This window comes from Populus alba, chromosome 10, assembly GCF_005239225.2.
Source record: "Populus alba chromosome 10, ASM523922v2, whole genome shotgun sequence".
Lineage (NCBI taxonomy): Eukaryota > Viridiplantae > Streptophyta > Magnoliopsida > Malpighiales > Salicaceae > Populus > Populus alba.
The window spans coordinates 9019282-9040127 of record NC_133293.1 but is presented as its reverse complement, the minus strand read 5'-3'; the positions used below and the strand labels follow the sequence as shown (position 1 = coordinate 9040127).

The following is a 20846-nucleotide window of genomic DNA, read 5'->3' as shown; positions in this document are numbered from 1 at the left end:
ATAATCAATCAAATCAAGCAAACAAATAAAAAATTACCAACCAACACCGTGCAGGTGATGTGCGATAATTATTTAATTAAATATAAAATAAAATTTTAAAAATAAAAATATTAAATTCGGTTAGGGCATGTTAGGGCCATTACCTATGTCATATGATGAAATGAATCAACTCATACTTTGTTTATTTTGAAACATGACTCCATTTAAAAGCTAGGTCGAGGAGTTTCCACGTGACGAGATTAATTAGGTTTTAATTATAATTCTAAAAAAATCCATGTGATGGTGTGCATTATAATTTTGAAATATGGACTAGCACGATGGGTCGACCCGAAATCCGGCTGATCCGGGCCTGAAACCGGTCCGGGTCTAAGTAAAAACCTGCCGGGAAGTTGGCCTAACAAAACTAGGTTGACCCCGAACCCGGGTAACCCAGGTAAACCTAGCTGAGAGCCAACATCTTATATATATATATATATATATATATATATATATATGTGTGTGTGTGTGTGTGTGTGTGTGAACCCGGGTAACCCAGGTAAACCTAGCTGAGCTGAGAGCCAACGTCTTATATATATATGTGTGTGTGTGTGTGTGAAATGATGTTATTTTGATAAAAAAATGAAGAGTACAATAGAGAGAAAATCAAAATGAACAGTTTCAACAAATGCACGATTACCAAAATGAACAGTGGTTGAAATGTTGTTTGGTAAGAATTTAAAATTATTTTTTTTATTTAAAATTATTTTTTCATGTTTTTCTTATTGTTTTGACATAATAATATTGAAAATAAATTTTTAAAAATAAAAAAAAATATTATTTTAATATATTTTAAAAAAATAATGGTTTATCCCAATAACAAACCCTTCATTTGGGCTTTGTTTTAAAATGAGATGGAAAGAAGTTTAGGTTTTTTTATATATATTTATTTTTATATTTAAAAAATATTTTTTAAAAAAATTGAGATTATTTTATTTTTTTTTCAAATTAATATTTTTAGTATTTTAAAATCATTTTAACATGCTAATATTAAAAATAAATTAAAAAAATATATTATTTTAATATATTTATAAAAATATATATTTTAAAAAGTAATGCTAAGTAAATATTCGATGGAATTCATTCTCTTTTTAGAACTGGCGACCTTATATTCTAGCCTGAAGTGTACAATTGGATTGTCAATGACATTGCAGAATTTCATATGGAATTATGTTGAATTACAGCATCGCCTTTTTAGCGAATTGCTTATAGATGCATAGTTGTTGCCTTGCATTTTGTGTCTAATTCATGATAATTGGTGCACATTGTATTTTTTTTTTTTTTGAATTGATCCGGATAAATCTATCAGATTTATAACTTGATTATTATACCACGTCAATTTAATCGGGTTTCAAAACTATAGTGTGAATGTGACTAGGTAGTTAAGGGCTGAGACAAGAAGCTAAATCTGATACTCCATAAATGTTTCACTGAATTGGCTACAAATGTCGTCGGCCACTTGTCAAATTGTGCAGGCATTTAAAGCTTTGTTGATAATTACAGGGAACTAGACATAGACTTTTCCTATTGTAGCAGCCTAGGTTATAATTGGCCCAGGTTGGAAGAGTTTAGTTTGTCTTCTATTTTAAAATTGTTTTTTTTTTTTTTTAATTTTTGATTAATATTTTTTTAATTTTCAGATTATTTTAATATATTGATGTCAAAAATAATTTTTAAAACTAAAAAATTATATAATTTTAATACATTTCAAAATAATAAATATTTTAAAAACCAATTACTAATACATTTCTAAATATTCCAACAAACATCCACCTTTTATCTATGTCAGAAAAGGGGCAAGTGTAGGATGAGAAACAAAATGCTGAGAGGAGAGAATTTTTAAGAGTCGTGCAAGTTTTATTTGTTTCTAACTAACCATTTAACTTCTATTATTTCTTTACAAATAATCAATAGGCGCCACAAATAAATATTATATATTATATTTTATTATATATAATTTAAATTTTGATTTTAAATTTAAATTTATTAGATTCCACCATTATACATAGTTCTTACACGGGAATGCAATATTCTCAATATTTTATCCTTTAATCACTTTTTACATCTTTAATATTTTATCTTTTAACACTCTATCTTAAATCAAATAGAACCTAAGCAACCATGTCCACCTCTCTTTGGAGCCCTTTTCTGTGTCGGTTGGTTGAGGATAATATTCAAGGTCACCAAAGAGCTCCCAAGAGGTAGCAATTTTTCAGCCCAAAGAGAAGGCATAAGAAGTGAATATGAGATGGAGATGAGGCCGGGCTCTCAAGTGGCAATGGACATTATCAGCATCATCACTTTCCAAAAAAGCCTAAACGCTTCAATTGGGTGGTCGCAGCCTGCCGCCCCGCTTGAAAATTTTCGAAGAAAGTAGGTGTCAAGATCGGTGTCATTATCAGCATTTCTTTCTCTCAAGGAAGAGCTTCTTTTTGGGGTCCATTTTTCACCTAGCCACTACTTTTCTACTAGTCGAAACACTCGCTACTTGCTTTCCATTTATCTTTTTTTTTTTTTTTCTTTTCAAAATAACACCATCCATTCTTTACTCCACTACAAAGAAACCCAGACCCCCAAAGAGATCCTATTCCCTTTAATCTTGTTTCACCCTTTTATTTTAGTCAGAAGACTTAACAGAGGAATCACTAATAGGTTGCTTGGAGTTGGGGGAAACCAGGTTCAGCTTGCCGAGGTTGAAATTAGGCAACTTTGCATCACTTCGAGGGAGATTTTCTTGAAGCAGCCCAATCTTCTAGAGCTTGAAGCTCCTATCAAGATTTGTGGTATATATCCTTTTATAAAACCCCATTATTTTTCTCCCAACCATATTTATATTGTCAAAATTAAAACTTTAATTATTTTTTTAAATTTTTCCGGGTTGACCTATGAAACTCGAGACTCAATCCCCTGGCTGGGTCAACTCCCGGGCCGGGTTTGATAACTATGCCCTGAGAAGATCCATTAAAGAAAAAGTCAGTCTTGAAGTGAATGTCATCAAACATACTGTGAATGACATACATGAATCCCTAGAGATAATTCACCTCATAATATTCCTTGTGATTTTTTATATCCTTATAAATTCCTATAAAGAAAAGAGAATGGGCACGAACGCATCTTGGGCCAACATGAGGTTGGGTGTAGGCCTACTATGGCCTAACCTAGGGCTGGGCACCAAAAAAAAACATAACCTCATTTAGGGTTATGACTTCGTGTGATGGCCTTTTAAATGGGAGAGGTTTAAGGAAACTGTAACCCATCAGTAGCCCCCTAAGTCTGTTTATTTTTGGAGAAATAGGGAGACTTAAGAATAAAGAAAATTTGACTAACCTTAGTTGAGTCATAATCCTGATAAATACCTGCGTAAATACCCGCGCAAAGTCTCCTACGGTGTTGATGGGGGACCCTCCGAAGATCAAGTCATTACTAGGTATTTTATGTAGTAAATGAAATTAATGAAAGCATTAATGAGCTTTTACGAAGATAGAGAAGAGGAAGGGGAAGAAGATGTTGAATTAAGGAAGAAGAAGAAGCAGATAATGTGTTTGTGTCTTTGAGTATAAGGTTTCGAACCTCTTTCTGTATATTCTTGCCTTTTTTATATTACTTGACTTGACCTGTTTCATGCACTGTAGGAGGGGTAGAAATGTAATCTTATGTGAGAAATATAATATTATCTTTTTGCTCGTACCATCACATCTAATTAATGTAGGCATGGACTGCTTGTTCGTATTAAACAAGATTATGATGAACATTATAATTATTAACCCCGACTCAAGGTATGAGAGGCTCAATGTGGAGTGACCTTTCAGTAGCACACTCAACCTGAGGGATATTAGGTTCAACTCACACACTCAGCCCAGGAGGAGTTGGGTTCAGCTTGCGATTGCACCCAAGAATGGTTAGGGACGAACATGCCACAACTTAACGTGGAGTTGGGCGCGTTCACGTCCCTGACCCAACAAGGGGTTGGGCACGAACCCCTATAGCCCAATGTGGAGTTGGATAGGACGCGTCCTTGATCTAGCATGGAGTTGGACATGGATGCTCTCTTACTCAACTTGAAATTGGGCGCGGGCCTGCTATAGCCTAACCTATGGTTGGACACCAAAAAAGACATAACTTTATTTTGGATTATGACTTCATGCATTGACCTTTTAAATAGAGGAGGTTTAAGAAAACCGTGACCCATCATGAATGTAATGACATTTTTTGACATTGGTGTTGAGATGTGCTTTATGGATAAAAACGGTGAGTGCATGCATCTAATGCCTAAATAATTTAAAATTTTCATTCATGAATATATTCTCTTCTGTTCTTTTATATAGCACACATGGCTCATTGGACAATATGCATTAAAAAAATGAGATGTAGGTGATGTTTTAATATTTGGCCTGCTGAATTTTTTTTTAATTGGTAGATTATGAAATAAGCAAGAAAGCAATATGAGAAATAGCTCTCTGCTTGAGTTTGACAATGCTAGTGCGTTGATGACCATGGATGAGAATCCACAATGTTCTTTCCAAATACTGAGACCTGCAGGGAAGAAGCAAAGATTTGGCGTTGGGAGCACTGTTACAACTAAGAGTGGCACCATTCCACATAAAATCAAGGTTTATGCAGTCCTTTTTGCTTCTAGTATACATACATGTTATTTTATTTACAAATAATATTTCAAAAGGTTTTTAGGTGGTTGTTTATGTTGCGGGTTGTGCGTGTTGTGGTGTCGTCTAGTGATAGCGGAGGCTTTTGTTGTGCCTCCTGTGTGAGGTGTTGTATGTTTGGAAGGGTTTTTAGATTAATCATAAAATTATGATTAATGTTTAGGAGTCGCCACCTAATATTATGGTTACTAGGAACCTATAATCTGCGAGAGTCTAAGTAAGGGACTGGTTGTGCAAGGGGAAGACGCATCACCCCCAGTGCACCCTACCTAAGATAAGCTGCATTGTTATCTGATTGTTTTTTTAAGGTTCAAGGTAGATCTCTTTTAATGAGAAAGCTTTTACCTTATCGGGTTAAATCATAACCATTTTAGTATTGTAATTTTACACCTTGTATCTTTAATACAGAAGGGTGTACTTTATCGTGTAATCTTACACCCCACAGATATTAAAGTCTACATTTGGACCCTAGAAAAAAAAGGTTAGAAAAAAGGTTTTTGATATTTTAGCAAAATCCTAATGGATAATCATAAATTGGTTATTATATCCATTTTGCATTTTAAAACGTAAAACATATGCATTTTTTGTTTCTATGAAGTTATACTTGGAAAAATTTTAGGATTTGACCGTATGCATAAAAATGAAATATTTTTTTGTTTGTTTTAGAAATGAGAAATAATTTAAAATATTTTGAGATTTTTGGAAATATATCGAATTTGTTTTGAAATATTTTGGAGAAACCCATGTATTTTAATATCGGATTTGTATTTTATAGTGTAAATATACAATCCGATATTATGTAAAATGGATAAAATCACAAATTTTTTTAAAATGATTTTGAAAAACTTTTTGTATTTTTTTGGATCTGTTTTTTTTTTTTTTTTTTAAATTGAGTCGAGCTAGATCCAGCCCAACCATTTTGGTTGGGCCAGAACTGGCCCTGCCCAAAGCCGAAGTTAATTATTCTGCCGTTGCATGCAGAAATGAATTCTGCATGAAGTGGCCTCGATGAAGAAGGAGGCGAAGTAAGGAGGATAAAGTTGCCTGACTTAGAGGTCTCGGATGTGATCAGGATGTTTGGCCAATGGCTTAGGAGGCATCGGCTGAGGTGATGGTGGCTGGAGTCTGCTGTGGGAGGAAGTAGAAAAAATTGTAGAGGAGAGAAAGAGGCTGGAAGGAGAAGAGAGAGAGGTGCGATGATAGCTTGGTGGTCGGTTGGTGGTTGTGTTTGCTTCCTGTGGTGGAGCTGGTGGTGGATAAGTTGGTGGTGGTTCTGCTTGGTGGATAAGTTGGTGGTGGTTCTGGTTGGTGGCTGAAGTGCTAGGTAGAGAGGGAGAGAAAAAATTGCAGAAACAAGGGGCAAAAGGGCTAATTTTTGGCCGACTTTGGACTCGATTTTCTCCTCCCTCAAGCCTTGAAAGTCACCTCTATTTATAGACAGTGGAAGAGGGCAATTATGTCTACACTGAATAAAAATTTCAACCCTTAATTTAGTTGGGAAGGATCCCAACCGTTGGTTTAAAATAAGCTTCCTAAGTTGTTAAATCTGTAGGAAAAGGCTTCCTGTGTTGGCCTCTTTAGGCCGACGCCGGGGTAGTCGTGCTGCCATTCAGCCTTGTTGCGATGTCGCGGTCGCACAAATTAATTACCCTAGCTTAAAACACACAAGATAGTATAGAGCAAGCAAGGGGTCGATCCCACGAGGAAGTTTGAAGTTAGATTTTTATGTTGTACGTTATGTAATTGGGGGGGATTGATTTGAAATGATTTAAACTATGGCAGAAATTAAACTAGCAAACAAAATCAATTGAAACTGAAATATATCAAGAAAACAAACCTTGGTTGCAAGCACACATCCACCAACGGAAATTAGAACCGATCCTTGAAATGAAACTCCAGTTTATATTATGAATTTTATCTTTTCTTAATATTGGTTAATTAACGGATCCGCCGTATAACTATCCCTAACCAACAAACAATCACAGTGTCCGCACTAATGATTTAATCCAATGGCAGCCTTAAGATCCAGATAAATTCATTAATCTTAACAACCAAGTTGTCAATTTGTGTTGCTATGATCGAATGTTCTCCCTAAGTTTAATAACGTAGTTCCGCTACAATTATCAAGCTTAGTTGCTTCACAAGTTTATATACCACAACTCCGGTTTTGATATCAAACTTAGCAATAGATTGTTCACAATAATAACTTAGAGTCCGCTCTAGCAATTAAGATAAACAATCATAGGAAATATGCATAGGAAAACAAACATACTCATTCATAACATAAACTGAAAATAAAAGGAAGAATAAATCTCACGGTTCTTGAAATCCGAAGGTTTGTTGTGTCCTTGCAACCAAGAAAACGAGCTTAGCCTTGCATATTTATTGAACAACTACTCCTAAAGATGAAAGAATACATAATTTCTGATTTGTAGAGAGGAGAGTTTGTGTTTCTTCCTTCTTCTTCTTCTTTTTTCCTCCTTCTACTCACCCTCTATTTATACACAAATTGTAAGTAAGAAAATATCAAAGCTCAAGTGTGAACATCAATAGATGGTGGTAGTGTGAAGGCTGATGGCTGCTGGCTGCTGGGTTGAGGTTGGTGGCTGCCATGAGGTTGGTGGCTGCCTTGAGGTTGGTGGCTGCCTTCCTTGAGGTTGGTGGCTACCTTCCTTGACCTTCTAGAATATTTACTAGAGGAGCTAAATTGCTGGTCGGTTTGGATGCTTCTGGATGAAATTTTGATTCGTTTCTTCACGCAACCTGCTTGCTGGCAGAATTCAGCTGTCATCTTTGAAAAATCATATCTCCCTCATATGACATCGTTTTTGGTTGAAATTTGGAGCGTTTATAGATCTTTGAGTAAGGAATCCAACCCAATTGAGTTTGCATCAATTGGACTTCTAAAGCTCCAGATATTGAATTTTGAATGGGCAAAGGTCAACATTGGCAGACTGCGAGATTTGACTTTGAAGGATGTGATTTCCATGATCTTTCTCTTTTTATTTTTCTTGCATTACATTTCCAAAAAGGTATGGATGTTAGCTTTTTAATGCCACTGGAATCACTTCATTTCGATCTCTGGAACTCACGCTCTGCACAAAATACCGACTGAACATCAAATCTGCCAATTACCTTCAATTTACTCCTTTTTGCATCTTTCATCCAAAAATGCCTTCAAAACATAAAACAAAGAATATCAAGGCATTTTATATAAATAACATATGCAAAACACTAGTTAAATGCGGGTGAAACTATCGAATAATATTGTTACATCAAATACCCCCACACTTAGCTCTTGCTCGTCCTCGAGAAAGGATAAATAAAATTAAAATGAAAATAACTATGATCAATTTCTTAATCTCCCATCAATGTCTAAGAGTAGAAGCATTATAAACAAGAATACAATCATGAAGGATAAATAATATAATTCTCATGAATTTATTTACATGCAAACTTCAAAACTCAATCAATCGTCTGGATTTAAATGAAATCTATGCCATGCCAAAGTGATAGGTCCTCTCATTGATATACACTCCAACACTCATGTGTTTAGGGTTTATGTGTTTAAATCTCTCAAATTCAATCAAAGAGTATGTTCTACCATAAGCTTGCTTTTCAATCTCATCTCCATTAGCAACTTATTACAATTACTACATGAATCAAAAGGTCTTATTTTCCGGTTGTAATGGGTCTGAGGTTAAGGTGAGGTAAAAGAAAGTAAAAGGAAAGGTTCAAACCAATGAAAGTAGAGCATTTTGAAAAATGATACTTCAAACAAGATATTCCATCAAAGCTCATAAATTTTTCATCTTTAATCACAAATGTTTAACTCCTTTTGATTTCAAGCTCTTTCAACATAAAACCTTAAGAACATAAAGGAATACTTTTTTTTTTCTTTTTTTTTTCTTTTTCTTTTTTTTTTCTTCGGCAACTTTGCCCATTTTTTCATCAAGCATCACTTCTTTGTTTTCATATAATTTTCCAACCATAATTCCATGAGATATTACAAGTATATGCTCTACTAATCCTTGGCCAGGGGAAAAGAAAAACATATATAAAGTTAAGGCTTATACATGGATAAAGCAAAAGAAAAGATAAACAAGCTCAAAACGGGCTCACTAAGGATAATATGCTTTAGGTTGGCTTTTTGGCTCGAGGGGTAAAAATTCCTAATGCCTTTATCATCTTCATGTATATTTGTAATGGAATATAATCTCAATAAGATATGAAGCAAGTTCTAGAGATACTTATCATTGAAAGAATGCACACTCAAAGAATATAATGTTGAAGGCTCAAAAGCTTGCATTGGTATAACACTATACAGTCAACATGGCATATTCTCAAAGTCAATCCCTAAACCAATTAAACCTTAAAATTTGCATGCATACTCCTTCATTTGATTTATATCTTCATCTATCTCAATTAATTCTCATACATAATACTCATATTCTCAAAAACCAATGGGAGTTAAAAAGATCAAACATAATTTTTTTTTTTTTTTTTAAAGAACAACAAAGAAAACTAAAATAAGAAAACCACAATGCTCTTAATACCCCCACACTTAAAACACAACATTGTCCTCAATGTTGAAATAAAAGCAAAGGAACATAAGAGAATGACAAAGATAAAGTAAAATACGAAAAATAAAAGACAAGGAAAAAGAAAGCAAATCTGATTTTTTTTTCTTTTTGTGCTGGGTTGCCTCCCAGTAAGCGCTTTTGTTTTATGTCATTGGCTCGACATATTGCATGCTCATTCTTCATAGATTGGTTCAGCTAACTCTGCAGAAGCGGTGAGTTCTGTCGTCCAACCTTCATAGAAAGGTTTCAAACGATGCCCATTGACTTTGAGTATGTTGTTAGTGTCTAAACTTGTAATTTCAACTGCACCATAAGGAAAAATATTAGAAACATCAAAGGGTCCAATCCAATGAGAGCACAACTTTCCAGGAAAAAGTTTCAAACGCGAATGATAAAGAAGGACTTTGTCTCCAACATGAAACTCCTTTCTTGTAAGCATTCGGTCATGAAGATTCTTAGTCTTTTCTTTGTAAATCCTTGCATTCTCGTAAGCATCATTTTGAATCTCTTCCACCGTAATTCCAATCTTTTTGGGCACCAAAAGGATAGGCGCCACCCATTCACTATCCGTGATGGAGTAAATGACTCCTGCATCATGAAGGACAATTTGCAAAGCTTGCAAATCCAATGTTGATTCATGCATGTTTTGGGGAACACATATATGCCTTTCCATCTCTTCTATCTTGGTAAAATCATAGTCATAACTCAAAGCTATGCTTAATCCATCTTCACAATCAAAATCACAAACTTGCTGCACACACTTATCAATTTGGTCATAGCATGTGATATAATAAACATTGTTATAAGGATTGATTGTGGTAAGGATACCTTGTCTATGGAGGTAGGTGACGAAAAAATTGGCAGTTTTTTTTGTGGTAAGGATACCTTGTCTATGCCTTACCACAATCAATCTTTGTGTTGGCAGTTTTCAAGAATGGTCTCCCAAACAATATAGGAGTGCTGGTTGATGAATCACAAGAATCATGTTCCATATCAAGAATATAAAAGTCGCATGGAATGACCAAACTATCAATCTTGACTAGGACATCTTCGATCACACCAAGTGGGTAAACAAAACTACGATCCACAAGTTGTATTACAATGCTAGTTTTATTCAAAGGCTCTAGACTAAGAGAATCATAAACATGTTTAGGCATAACACTAATGGATGCACCTAAATCGCATAAAGCACTTTTAAAACTAGCATTACCAATAACACATGGGATAGTAAACGCACCTAGGTCTTTTTGTTTCAAAGGCAGATTATTTTGAACAACAGCTGATACAACTTCACCCATACTTACCGTTTCATGACCTTTCAGTTTGAAAGCTCTCTTGGTAGTACACAACTCCTTCAAGAATTTGGCATACTTGGGAATTTGCTTGATAGCATCAAGCAAAGGAATGTTCAGTTCCACTTTCTTGAAAACCTCTAAAATCTCTTTTTCTTTGTCCTCTTTCTTTGACTTAGAAGAACTCACGGGAAAGGGTGGAATTGTTTTAAAACTGGAATTCATTGAGTGAGGAGTTACCTTTGGAGTGTTGGTCTTTGTTTCAGTTTGTGGAGGAGAAGGATGATGTATCTTATTTGTACTCAATTCAGTTTCTATCTCTTCTTCTTCCTCCATCTCAATTTGTTTTGACCTTTTCTCTTCAAGTTCTTTCCCATTTCGCAACATGATCGCACTAACATTCTCTATTGGATTCAATGCTTGGGAGGGCAACTTTCCATTCATTTGTGCTTCCAATTTCCCTACACTTGAAGCTACTTGCCCCATTTGCTTTTCCAAGTTATGAATACTTGACCTTGTTTCCTGTTGAAAAGACATGACATTTTGTTGCAAAGTAACAGTATTAGAAGCCAAAGTTTTCATCATCTCACGAAGATCATCATTGGATGACGATTGTCTTGCTTGATAATTCTGTTGGGGTTGAAATCCATTGGGATGGAATTGTTGGCCTTGATTGCCTTGTTGAGGTTGGTTCCCATATCGTAGGTTAGGATGATCTCTCCATCCAGGATTGTACGTGTGGGAAAAAGGATCATACTTACGCTGAGGTTGTCTGCTGAATGCTCCATCAATTGCATGAGCTTGTTCAATGTAATCTTCTTGCATTGTTGGGCATATATTCGAAGCATGTCCTTGTGAGGAGCATATGCTACAAACTTTCACCTGCTGCACATTTCCGCAAGCCAAAAAATGCACAAGAGAAGTAAGATCATTAACTTTATTTTCAAGGTTAGAAATACTTACCTCATTTACTCTTTTGTTGGAGAAGTCTCCACGAGTGCCAAATTGTTTCGAGTTGGCTGCCATGTTTGAGATCAATTGGCGTGCAGCCTCGGGTGTCTTATCCACCAATGCGCCTCCACTTGCAGCATCAATGATACTACAGTCAGTAGGCATCAATCCTTCATAGAAATATTGAATGAGCAGCTGATCGGGTATTTGATGATGAGGGCATTGAATACACAGTTGCTCAAATCTTTCCCAATACTCTGAGAGAGTCTCTCCATGAGATTGCCGAATCCCACATATTTCTTTCCTTATGTTGGCAACTCGAGATGCTGGGAAATACTTCTCAAGGAAAATCTTCTTCATGGCATTCCAATTTCCAATAGATCCTGGGAGAATAGAGAAAAGTCATGCCTTTGCTGCCCCTTTTAAAGAGAAAGGGAAAGCTTTCAACTTAACTTGTTCTTCATCAACTCCATTCGGTTTCATGCCAACACAAACCATATGGAACTCCTTGAGATGAGTATGAGGATCTTCTCCTGCAAGACCATTGAATGTTGGTAACAAATGTATAAAACCAGATTTGAGCTCAAAGTTTACATTATTGTCAATATTTATGCACAATGATTGATTTTCCATGTTAGGAGAAGCAAGCTCCTTGAGTGTTTGTTGTCGTGCAACCGCCATGGTGTTGAGGTGAACTTCCTTTCTTAACCTGCGTAAAGTGCTTTCTATTTCAAGATCAACCTGCACTAGACTCTGATTAGTAGAACGGGTTACTGGCATCAATCGCTAAGAAAACTCAAAAGAAAGCAACCATACAAGAGATAAAAAAAATGCAAATTATATGAAAATCCTACGCTAGAAAACTAAAACTACCTAAAAACCTTAGAAAATAGCAGAATTTGGCCTCAATCTGGTGGGGCTAGTGGTAAACCACTAGTCTTGTTCAGAACGTCGTTTCACTTCAAGAAACAAAAGGTTAAAAACCTAATTCCTCAAACAATTCTATCTTCAACAGTACCGCTGCGGCAAGTGAACAGTAACTTCGCAAGCAAAAAATTCTGTTTCTCTTTTTTTTTTTTTTTTTTTTTTTTTTTTTCAGAAATGTAAATAAGAATCACAACAACTAAAAATAACAGTACAAGCACAAGAATCAACTAAAATTACTTCCCCGGCAACGGCGCCAAAATTTGTTGCGATGTCGCGGTCGCACAAATTAATTACCCTAGCTTAAAACACACAAGATAGTATAGAGCAAGCAAGGGGTCGATCCCACGAGGAAGTTTGAAGTTAGATTTTTATGTTGTACGTTATGTAATTGGGGGGGATTGATTTGAAATGATTTAAACTATGGCAGAAATTAAACTAGCAAACAAAATCAATTGAAACTGAAATATATCAAGAAAACAAACCTTGGTTGCAAGCACACATCCACCAACGGAAATTAGAACCGATCCTTGAAATGAAACTCCAGTTTATATTATGAATTTTATCTTTTCTTAATATTGGTTAATTAACGGATCCGCCGTATAACTATCCCTAACCAACAAACAATCACAGTGTCCGCACTAATGATTTAATCCAATGGCAGCCTTAAGATCCAGATAAATTCATTAATCTTAACAACCAAGTTGTCAATTTGTGTTGCTATGATCGAATGTTCTCCCTAAGTTTAATAACGTAGTTCCGCTATAATTATCAAGCTTAGTTGCTTCACAAGTTTATATACCACAACTCCGGTTTTGATATCAAACTTAGCAATAGATTGTTCACAATAATAACTTAGAGTCCGCTCTAGCAATTAAGATAAACAATCATAGGAAATATGCATAGGAAAACAAACATACTCATTCATAACATAAACTGAAAATAAAAGGAAGAATAAATCTCACGGTTCTTGAAATCTGAAGGTTTGTTGTGTCCTTGCAACCAAGAAAACGAGCTTAGCCTTGCATATTTATTGAACAACTACTCCTAAAGATGAAAGAATACATAATTTCTGATTTGTAGAGAGGAGAGTTTGTGTTTCTTCCTTCTTCTTCTTCTTTTTTCCTCCTTCTACTCACCCTCTATTTATACACAAATTGTAAGTAAGAAAATATCAAAGCTCAAGTGTGAACATCAATAGATGGTGGTAGTGTGAAGGCTGATGGCTGCTGGCTGCTGGCTGCTGGGTTGAGGTTGGTGGCTGCCATGAGGTTGGTGGCTGCCTTGAGGTTGGTGGCTGCCTTCCTTGAGGTTGGTGGCTACCTTCCTTGACCTTCTAGAATATTTACTAGAGGAGCTAAATTGCTGGTCGGTTTGGATGCTTCTGGATGAAATTTTGATTCGTTTCTTCACGCAACCTGCTTGCTGGCAGAATTCAGCTGTCATCTTTGAAAAATCATATCTCCCTCATATGACATCGTTTTTGGTTGAAATTTGGAGCGTTTATAGATCTTTGAGTAAGGAATCCAACCCAATTGAGTTTGCATCAATTGGACTTCTAAAGCTCCAGATATTGAATTTTGAATGGGCAAAGGTCAACATTGGCAGACTGCGAGATTTGACTTTGAAGGATGTGATTTCCATGATCTTTCTCTTTTTATTTTTCTTGCATTACATTTCCAAAAAGGTATGGATGTTAGCTTTTTAATGCCACTGGAATCACTTCATTTCGATCTCTGGAACTCACGCTCTGCACAAAATACCGACTGAACATCAAATCTGCCAATTACTTCCAATTTACTCCTTTTTGCATTTTTCATCCAAAAATGCCTTCAAAACATAAAACAAAGAATATCAAGGCATTTTATATAAATAACATATGCAAAACACTAGTTAAATGCGGGTGAAACTATCGAATAATATGGTTACATCAAGCCTTATCTGTTCACATGAGGTTGTAGAGAAATTGCTGGTGACCATTTGCGTGTATGTTTTGTTAGATTTGATGGAGAAATGAAGTATTAAATGCACCTGAAAAGTAGGCATCCAGGAAGTTTCTTTCGGGTAAAACAGGGAAGACAATGAACAGTAACCACACAACGCGTCGTTTTTTTTTTTTTAATGATAAAATGATGCCATTTAAGGTTTAATTAGGGATTTCGCCGAAGTACAATCTAGTCATCCAGCTTTCAATTGTTTTCAATAGAATCCCTAATTGACCATAAACTTTTGATTTAATACAATTAAGCCCCTATGAAACTTCAACTTCAGCCCCGTATTTACGTGCCTTTTGCATTTTGGTCCTTGGTCTTAGATTTATACAATTTAGCCCCTAATTGACCATTAAACTTCTAATTTCTTCAATTGAATCCTTGATTTTTGTTAATTAAGCCCTTATAGTTTGACGCCTTTTGCATATTGATCCTTAGCTATGAATTTTGTCAATTTAACCCATAATTGACCCCAAAACTTCAATTTTCATGCAATTTGGCCCCTAATTTCAATCAATTAACTTGGTAAAAATTAATTTGGTTTCTTAAAATTTCATTCTCAATTAAATCTAAATTAGGCTCTCAAACTTAATTTTTCACCAATTAAGCCTCAAATAAAATTAATTTGACCCATTTAAAGTATAATTAAGTCCTTGCACTTAATTAAATCCTTCAATTGGACCCAAATTAATTTTTAAACATAATTAAAATTTAATTTGAACCATGATTAAATCAAATTGGCCTATTAAACATTTAATTATGTCCTTGGACTTAATACTTATGCAAATTCCTCCAATAATCATTTAATTTGACCTTGAATTTGTATTTGTTTTCTTTATTTTTGGTATAATAGGGTACAATTAAGCTTTAAAATTTCCTCTAAAATTACTGCTTAATTTCCTGATCTACTTTCTCAATGTTGCTAGCCTTTATTTTATTTTGTTGATTTTTATTTTAAAAAAGAATGTGATGTTTTGTGAATACCCTAGAATTGCATTATGACAGTTTAGAAGAACCATGGTCATTTGTTAGTGTAGGTCTTAGTGGAGGTTTCATTGCCAGGGGAGTTCCTTCTCATTGTTTATCATTTCCTTTTCCTTAGAAGTAAGAAAAATCAGATTAGAAGGTTTATTGATTCCAATAATTGATTTTTTGATTGATGCTTGTATCAGCACTGTTAGACATTCACGTATGTGCTTTATGTTGAGGTTTAAGTTAGTCTTGGTTGTGAGTGGATGTATCTAGATAGAGGACCTAGGAATCATTAAAAGCTACATGGTGTTTCCTCAAATCTGCCTTATAATGCTTTCTCTGACAAGATCAGTATATCCAAGTTTTCTAGTAGCCTTCAACCAAATACAAGATGGCGACTCCCAAGACCCCAAATCAAGCAACAAAACAAAAAATTGCTAATGATTCGTTGCGCGGGTGATGTGCGACACTCTACATGGATTTATAAATGCAGATTGGGCTAATAATATTGATGATCACAAGTCTACGGGTGGCTATCTTGTCTTTTTTTGTCAGACGCTGATTTCTTGAAAATGGCTTGTTTCACATCATAGAACCACAGTTATGATGCCTTTAAGCACTCATTTTCTTCTCGAAGTGCCTTTGAGCACTCGCTTTCCTTTTCGAGCGCCTTTGAGCACTAGTTTTCTTCTTGGAGCGCCTTTGAGCTTTCACTTTCCTTTTCAAGCGTCTTTGAGCCCTCGCTTTGCTCTTCGAGTGCCTTTGAGCACTCACTTTTCTTTTCGAGCGCCTTTGAGCACTCACTTTTCTCTTCGAGGGCTTTTGAGTCTTCATTTCCTTTTCGAGCGCCTCTAGGCCCTCGCTTCCTTTTGAGTGCGCCTTTGAGCCCTCATTTTCCCTTTTTTTTTCTTTTTTTTTTTCACTTGGGTAGGTCACCCACCACAATGAGACCACTTCTAAAAAATAAAAGAAAAAAAAAAAAAAAACAAAAAACAAAAAATAGGTCGTCTTTCAAATGGCTTGTTTCTTGATTTCTACATCTCTCTGTAAAGGTCGTGTGTCAATCTACTGCTTTCAAAGTTTTCAAGACTTGAAAAAAAGGGGGGGTTCTTTCTCTATCTACTTTTCTTTATAAATTTACTACACAAAGCTAATAGAAAATGAAATTTTCCAATATCTTTGCAAAGTAAATATTATAAAGAGGGGGCAGCTGTCATAACCTAATTTTTGACCATTTTATTTTTTATTTTTATTATTTTATTTACTAAAAAGGATAAAAAAAATTTGATGAAAAAAATAATAATGATGATGAAAAAAAAAACAAGTAAAATAAAATAAATGAAGAATGAATTAAAATTTGGGTTAAGGGCAATATGATTGGAAGTTTTGGGGTTTTAATTAAACTTTGGAATTAATCTAATTAAGTTTGGAATTAATTTGTTTAATTAAGGGTTTAATTGAAGAATTGATAAATTTTGAGACTTAATTAAATTCATCCAATCAAGGGTTTAATTGGAAAATTAATAAGTTTGGAGACTTAATTAAGCTTGAAATTAATTTAATTCATCAAATCAAGGGTTTAGTTGGAAAATTAATAAGTTTTGAGACTTAATTAAGCTTGTAATTAATTTAATTCATCCAATCAAGGATTTAATTGGAGAATTGATAAGTTTTGAGACTTAATTAAGCTTGGAATTGATTTATTTTATCCAATTAAGGGTTTAATTGGAGAATTGATAAGTTTTGAGACTTAATTAAGCTTGGAATTGATTTAATTAATCCAATTAAGGGTTTAATTGGATAATTGATAAGTTTTGAGACTTAATTGGACTTGGATTTAATTAAATTAATGAAATTAGAGACTTAATTGAAGAAATATTAACGTTTGGGGCTCAAATTGCGTAATTAAAATCCAAGGATCACATTGAAAAAGGCGCTCAAATGCAGGGGGCCAATTACAGTTTAGACCAGGGGCTAAATTATAAGAATTTTAAAACTGCATGGGCTAAAACGTAAAATAGCCGTTTTTATCTCCCAAACGGCGTCGTTTTGAAGACGTTGTCAGCTGTTCTTCTTCTTCCTTTAAGCTAGTAGCCGTTGCCGTAGTAAAGGAGGCAGAACATTGCAGCAGTAATGGTCGTCCGTTGGCTTCAATTATGGTTGCCTTAATGGTGGTCTACCCTCAGCCTACCGCCCGTTACCACCCGTATAAGCCTATATAAACCGAGCAACACCGAGAGCAAGGGGCTGGTTGGAGAGTAGGAGAGAGAGAGAGAGAGAGACGAAAGAAACCAAAAGGAAGAGAAATACAAGCAAAGCACAGAACTTTTAAATTCATCTCCAGAGATCCCATACCAGAAAGATGCTTCCCTCACCAGTCCTGACTTAAGAAAAACAAGAGGGAGAGGACCGACCGAGAGAGAGAGAGAGAGAGACAGTGTTCTGAAAACAGAGCATAAAAAACGAAGGAAAACAGGCTGAAATAAAGACGCAGGAAAGGAATACAACGTGAGAGACAAGCAGATGGAGCAAGAGAAAATTTGAAAGCAGGAGCGTCTCCCTCAGCATTCTCGCGCGAATTATCTGCAAAAGAACCAGGTAAGCCTTTTGTTTTGTTCTCCCTGCATTTTGTTAATTAATTATCGCCTTCTGTCTTTCAAATTTAGCTGCTCATGCATGCGTGATTTGGTTCACGCGTGCTTCATGTGGCCCAGCCGGGTCCAGCCCAGCCCCAAAAAATAAAAAAAATAGGAAAAATAAAAAATAAAAAATAAAAAATAAAAATAGGAGAAATAAAAAATAAAAAATATTTGTATGCATGAATAAAAATAATATAAATTTACTGGTTTATTCACCAACGCCAGAGTCGGGAATAAAATACTGGTTTGAGTTTATATTATTTTTATTCGTTATATTTTATTTTTTTATTTAGAAAAAAATATATTTGCATGTGTGAAAAATAAATTTATTTTTATTTATTTATTCACTGGCGCTAGAGTAGGGAATAAAAAAAATATATTGATCTAATTTTTGTCGTAGCTACGAATTTTTACCAACGTCAGAGTTGGAATTATTCGAGCTCGAATATTCACTGGCGCCAGAGTCAGGAATATTATAAACAAATCATCACAGCATAAATTAATAAATATTTAGCAATTTAAGACAAAACCAACAATGCAGTTTGCCTTAGGCAGAACGTTTAAGGGGTGATAATATCTTTCCTTTTACGTAATCAATCCCGAGTCATAGAATCTCTGTTGACCAGTTAGGGTTCCTAGTGATCATAATACTAGGTGGCGACTCCTCAAACGAGACATTTTTCCTTAAAAGAACTGGATGCCAGAAATATGTTCTTTTTCCATAATTAATTCATTTGAAGAATTAATTTTTTTAAGACCGCTGCGATGTCGGGTGTTACAACTCCCATCCTCCAAAAATGGCACGCTCTCCACTTGAGTACAAGAAGACATTGACTTTCTATGTACCTTGACGTCCATACATTCTTAATTAATTGCGCTTCATTTTATTTTAGGATATGACAGCTTCTGAAAATGTTGTTTCTCAAGGAAACATCTTGAATATCTCTATAGCTGATTAAAGCTGATGTTTTTATTAAAGAGATTAACGAAACGGTCACTTTATTCTGGTTTAATTAGGTAATGTCAAATGCATTTGAGATTTGCTTGTTGCAGTTGCATTCCCGGCTGATGTCGTGCGCACACAGTTGAAATTGCTGCAATACGCATGGATATTTCTTTATTAACAGGTTGAGTGAAAATAATATATTCATTTCACAAAAATAAAAATAAAAAATCATAGGTGCTTGTGCATAAGCTTTTTCATGCCAAACATGAAAACAAATAGCTTCCTAAGCTTTTTCTTAAACTATGTTTTCTGCAATCAAATAAAAAAAGATATCAGTATTTCCTTTTCTTTTTCACACCAAGAATGGTAGTAATTTCAAAACCCAACCGTTGATTTCAAGATTTATCACTGATTTTTTTTCTTGAAAAAAATAATGGGAACGAACGTCTGCTTAACAAAGTAAAATAATCTCAGTAAAGTTTCACCCAATATCATCAACCCGTGGTATATAGATGATGCACGATTTGTATTTACCACGATTTCAAATATAATATATAAAGAAGTTGTGAAATATCATGATTTGATTTGTTCGTGTCAAGGTAGAAGAAGGGAGGTTGGGGTTTCATGTTAATTGTCGTGTTTTATAATCCTAATATTTCATGGATATTGTGCTTCTAAAACACAACGGGTAGAAAGTATGTTATTTTATCTTTTTTTTAAAAAAATTATTTCACTAATATTTTTAATTTATCATGCTATTTTTTTTAAATCCTCAAAAATTAAATTTCAAGATAAAAAATAGCACGGCGAATCCGTTCTCATTAACATCGTAAAATGTTCGTCCAAAAAGCAGATTTTAAAGGTAACATCGTTAGAATCGAATGCATGTGAAAGTCAAATCAACAGTCTCAAGATTCACCATCGTCAGGTGATAATTCCGGGAATGCAAGTGGTAATGGGTGTTGGCATGGTTTTGGTTGACATGGAATCCGGCATATGCTCTGAAAGATCTCTTTGACTTGCATCATGCCCTTCCTTGATGCTATATATATAATCGAAAGAAATATCCGGAAATGATGTCTAATTTACTATTCACGATCACCGATCTCCCTTGTAATTAATTATTAATACTTCAATTAAACTCTTTATTTAACTCGTAGCTCAAATTACTAATTCAATTCTATTTAGTTGAATTGATTGCTCCATTATGAATCATTTCACATTATTTAAACGAGACGAGAGTAAATTTGAAGGGTTGCTATATTGTGAGCTCTAAGAGGCTTCGGGATCAATTATAAAATATTGCAAGCACATCCAGTCGACATCGAATTTGCGATGTAAAGTGGTAGCATGTACGGAAATGATGATCATGTACGAACTGGTCTCAGGATAGCATGTACGGAAATGATGATCATGACTGCTAAGCACTCAAGCGGCATTTAAGACAGAATGAACAATCAAGTGGACACGTTAATTTATTTTTATTTTTTTTGAAAGAAGCTGATATAATTAATTAGATCATAAGTTTGTCCTGCCATCACTTCACACAGAAAAAAAAAAGGCAAAAAACAATAAACTGTCTAATTAGAGGAACCTAAGCTTCAGGAAAGCTATGGACAATGGAGCGCCTGCTGCGAAGAATTCAAGATCAGGACAACAGAGCAGAAATCTCGGATCACCTCTGATAAGAACTAACTGGCTGAGATCCTCCCCTTGAAAATTTTTCCAATCCTGCGGCCTTAAAAAGGTGGAGTTCTACTTCTGAATCATTTGCTGGTGTTCTAAATTATGTAGTTCACTTGATTGCTGAGTCATCAATCATTTCACATTATTTAAACGAGACGAGAGTAA

The 20846-nt window shown here is 34.9% G+C and overlaps 1 protein-coding gene across 4 annotated transcripts in view; it reads left to right on the top strand.

The window, feature by feature from the left end:
- The first annotated feature begins 4459 nt into the window (after window positions 1–4459).
- Window positions 4460–20846, top strand: part of LOC118048842 (uncharacterized) — a 76142-nt gene continuing 59755 nt past the window's right edge. For 2 of the 4 annotated variants that reach the window (XM_073411815.1, XM_073411816.1), the window contains exon 1: window positions 4464–4646. In XM_073411815.1, the coding sequence (XP_073267916.1) occupies window positions 4479–4646 (168 nt within the window). In that variant the 5' untranslated portion in view covers window positions 4464–4478. Of the gene's footprint in view, window positions 4647–20846 lie in introns of all 4 variants that reach the window. The other 2 variants (XM_073411818.1, XM_073411817.1) reach the window with 2 other exon arrangements.